Below are 2,186 nucleotides of genomic sequence, written 5' to 3'. Positions count from 1 at the left end.
CCGCCCGCGCCCGCGCCCTCGCCCGCGCCCTCCGAGTCCCTGGCCGCTCCCCACTCCCCAGCAGCTCCCCGCGCCCGCCCGCGCCTCGTCTTCCGCACGCAGCTGGCGCACGGCAGCCCCACGGGCAAAATCGAGGGCTTCACCAACGTCCGCGAGCTCTACGCCAAGATCGCCGAGGCCTTCGGCATCGCGCCCACCGAGGTGAGTACCCAGGACCCCAGCCCCGGAAACCCAGCCTGGCAGACAAGGGATGAGAGAGCAGGCTGGATCCCCAGACGGGGTGCCTCATACCCAGATGGGGAACCTCGGATCCCTGGGTGGAGGGGCAGATCACCAGATCTCTGAGACGCACCTCTCAGATCCGGGGCGCCTACACTCCAGGGGCCCCTTCGCCCTCCCTGAGCAAAAGAGGAGCAGGTCTTAGGGAAGCAGATCCCAGCTCTCCCCCGCCCCGGAAAGCGCCTCTGTGGTTTCTGGGCGCAGCTGGGGGCTGGGGTTCGAGGCCGCCCCTTTACAGATGGAAGACCGAGGCCGGGTTCAGGGCTGGGCTGTGGAGAGGGGTTTTCCCAACCCAGGTTCGTGCGCCTTGCAGCCACCAGGGGGCGCCAGCAAATCCAGCACTGGCTGAGAAAGACAGGGCGGTTGTGTAAGGGCACCGAAGGGTTAAAGCTGGAAATCTGGGGGTGGAGGTGGGAGAGAGGGTCTCTTCAGGAGCCCCAGTCTTTTTCTCATGCCCGCACCCCACTCTGGGGTGGCCCCACAGCTGCCTTCTCCCATGGGCTGGGATCCTGGTAGGAGTCCCTGGCTGGTGCAAATGATTAAGTGCTCCACTACTAGCGAGAAGGCTGGCTGTTCGAACCCGCTCAGAGGTGCCTTGGAAGAAAGGCCTGGTGATCTGCTTCCAAAAGGTCACAGCCTTGAGAACCCTATGGAGAACAGTTCTACTCTGCACACATGGGGTTGCCATGAGTCAGAACCAGCTTGATGGCAACTGGTTTTTTTTTTTTTTGGTTGGCATCCTGGTGGGGCTACCTGGGCTAGCTTTGTGCCTTTCTGAGCCTCACTTTCCCTCTCAGGCCCCTGGACCCATCACCCAGGTTGCTCTGGGCAGACAGGGTGGCCGAGTGGGGAATGAGCACTGTCCTTAATTCTGCACCCCCCCCCCCCTTGGGGACAGATCTTGTTCTGCACCCTCAACAGCCACAAAGTGGACATGCAGAAACTCCTGGGCGGCCAGATCGGGCTGGAGGATTTTATCTTTGCCCACGTGCGGGGTGAGACCAAGGAAGTAGAAGTCACCAAGACAGAAGATGCCCTGGGGCTGACCATCACGGACAATGGGGCCGGCTATGCCTTCATCAAGGTAGCTGGGTGATTCTTTCCAGGTGCCCGGTGACCTGGGGTGAGCCACTGCCCTTCTCTGGGTCTAAGGGGCTCAGATCTCCGGGGAACCGAGAGGGAGACTGGGTTGCCTGATGAGTGACTGTGTGTCCCCACAGAGAATTAAGGAGGGCAGCATCATCAACCGCATCGAGGCCGTGTGTGTGGGCGACAGCATTGAGGCCATCAATGACCACTCCATCGTTGGCTGTCGGCACTACGAAGTGGCTAAGATGCTGCGGGAGCTGCCCAAGTCCCAGCCCTTCACCCTGCGTCTGGTGCAGCCCAAGAGAGCCTTCGGTGAGGGCCACCTGGGGCCCGGAGGCAGGCAGGTGGGGGGCATGAGACAGGATGGAAAGTTCTAGATGCGTCTGGAGATGTGGTAGGGAACTTCTGGCACTGTAGTAGGAACAGGTAGGTAGTTTCTCAATGGTTCTAGAGTCAGTCCAGGGAGGAGAGGGGAGGTTGGGGAAGAGTGAAATAGGATGCGGAGTTGTCTAGTTTCACTTGATAAAGTGGCTGGGAGCTTTTAAAGCAGTGCCTTGAGGTCATGGTGAGAGTGAGCTCTAGAGAATGTTTTTCAAAGAGAGTTCTAGCACGAGACTTTTCAAAGAGAGTTCTAGAATGAGACTTTTCAAAGAGCGTTCTAGCATGAGACTTTTCAAAGAGTGTTCTAGCATGAGACTTTTCAGAGTTCTAGCATGAGACTTTTCAAAGAGCGTTCTAGCATGAGACTTTTCAAAGAGTGTTCTAGCATGAGACTTTTCAGAGTTCTAGCACGAGACTTTTCAAAGACAGTTCTAGCA

The 2,186-nt window shown here is 58.1% G+C and overlaps 1 protein-coding gene across 2 annotated transcripts in view; it reads left to right on the top strand.

The window, feature by feature from the left end:
- The first annotated feature begins 6 nt into the window (after positions 1–6).
- The window catches only part of GIPC3 (GIPC PDZ domain containing family member 3), a 5,475-nt gene continuing 3,295 nt past the window's right edge, over positions 7–2,186 (top strand). The window contains exons 1-3 of one of the 2 annotated variants that reach the window (XM_004378471.2): positions 7–201; positions 1,178–1,363; positions 1,500–1,680. In XM_004378471.2, coding sequence (XP_004378528.1) covers positions 1,214–1,363; positions 1,500–1,680 — 331 coding nt within the window. In that variant the 5' untranslated portion in view covers positions 7–201; positions 1,178–1,213. Of the gene's footprint in view, positions 202–1,177; positions 1,364–1,499; positions 1,681–2,186 lie in introns of those variants that run through there. The other variant, XM_023733123.1, reaches the window with a different exon arrangement.

The sequence above is a fragment of the Trichechus manatus genome, unplaced genomic scaffold (genome assembly GCF_000243295.1).
Source record: "Trichechus manatus latirostris isolate Lorelei unplaced genomic scaffold, TriManLat1.0 scaffold00057, whole genome shotgun sequence".
In the NCBI taxonomy this organism is placed as follows: Eukaryota; Metazoa; Chordata; class Mammalia; order Sirenia; family Trichechidae; genus Trichechus; species Trichechus manatus.
This window is presented reverse-complemented; position numbering and strand designations above follow the sequence as displayed.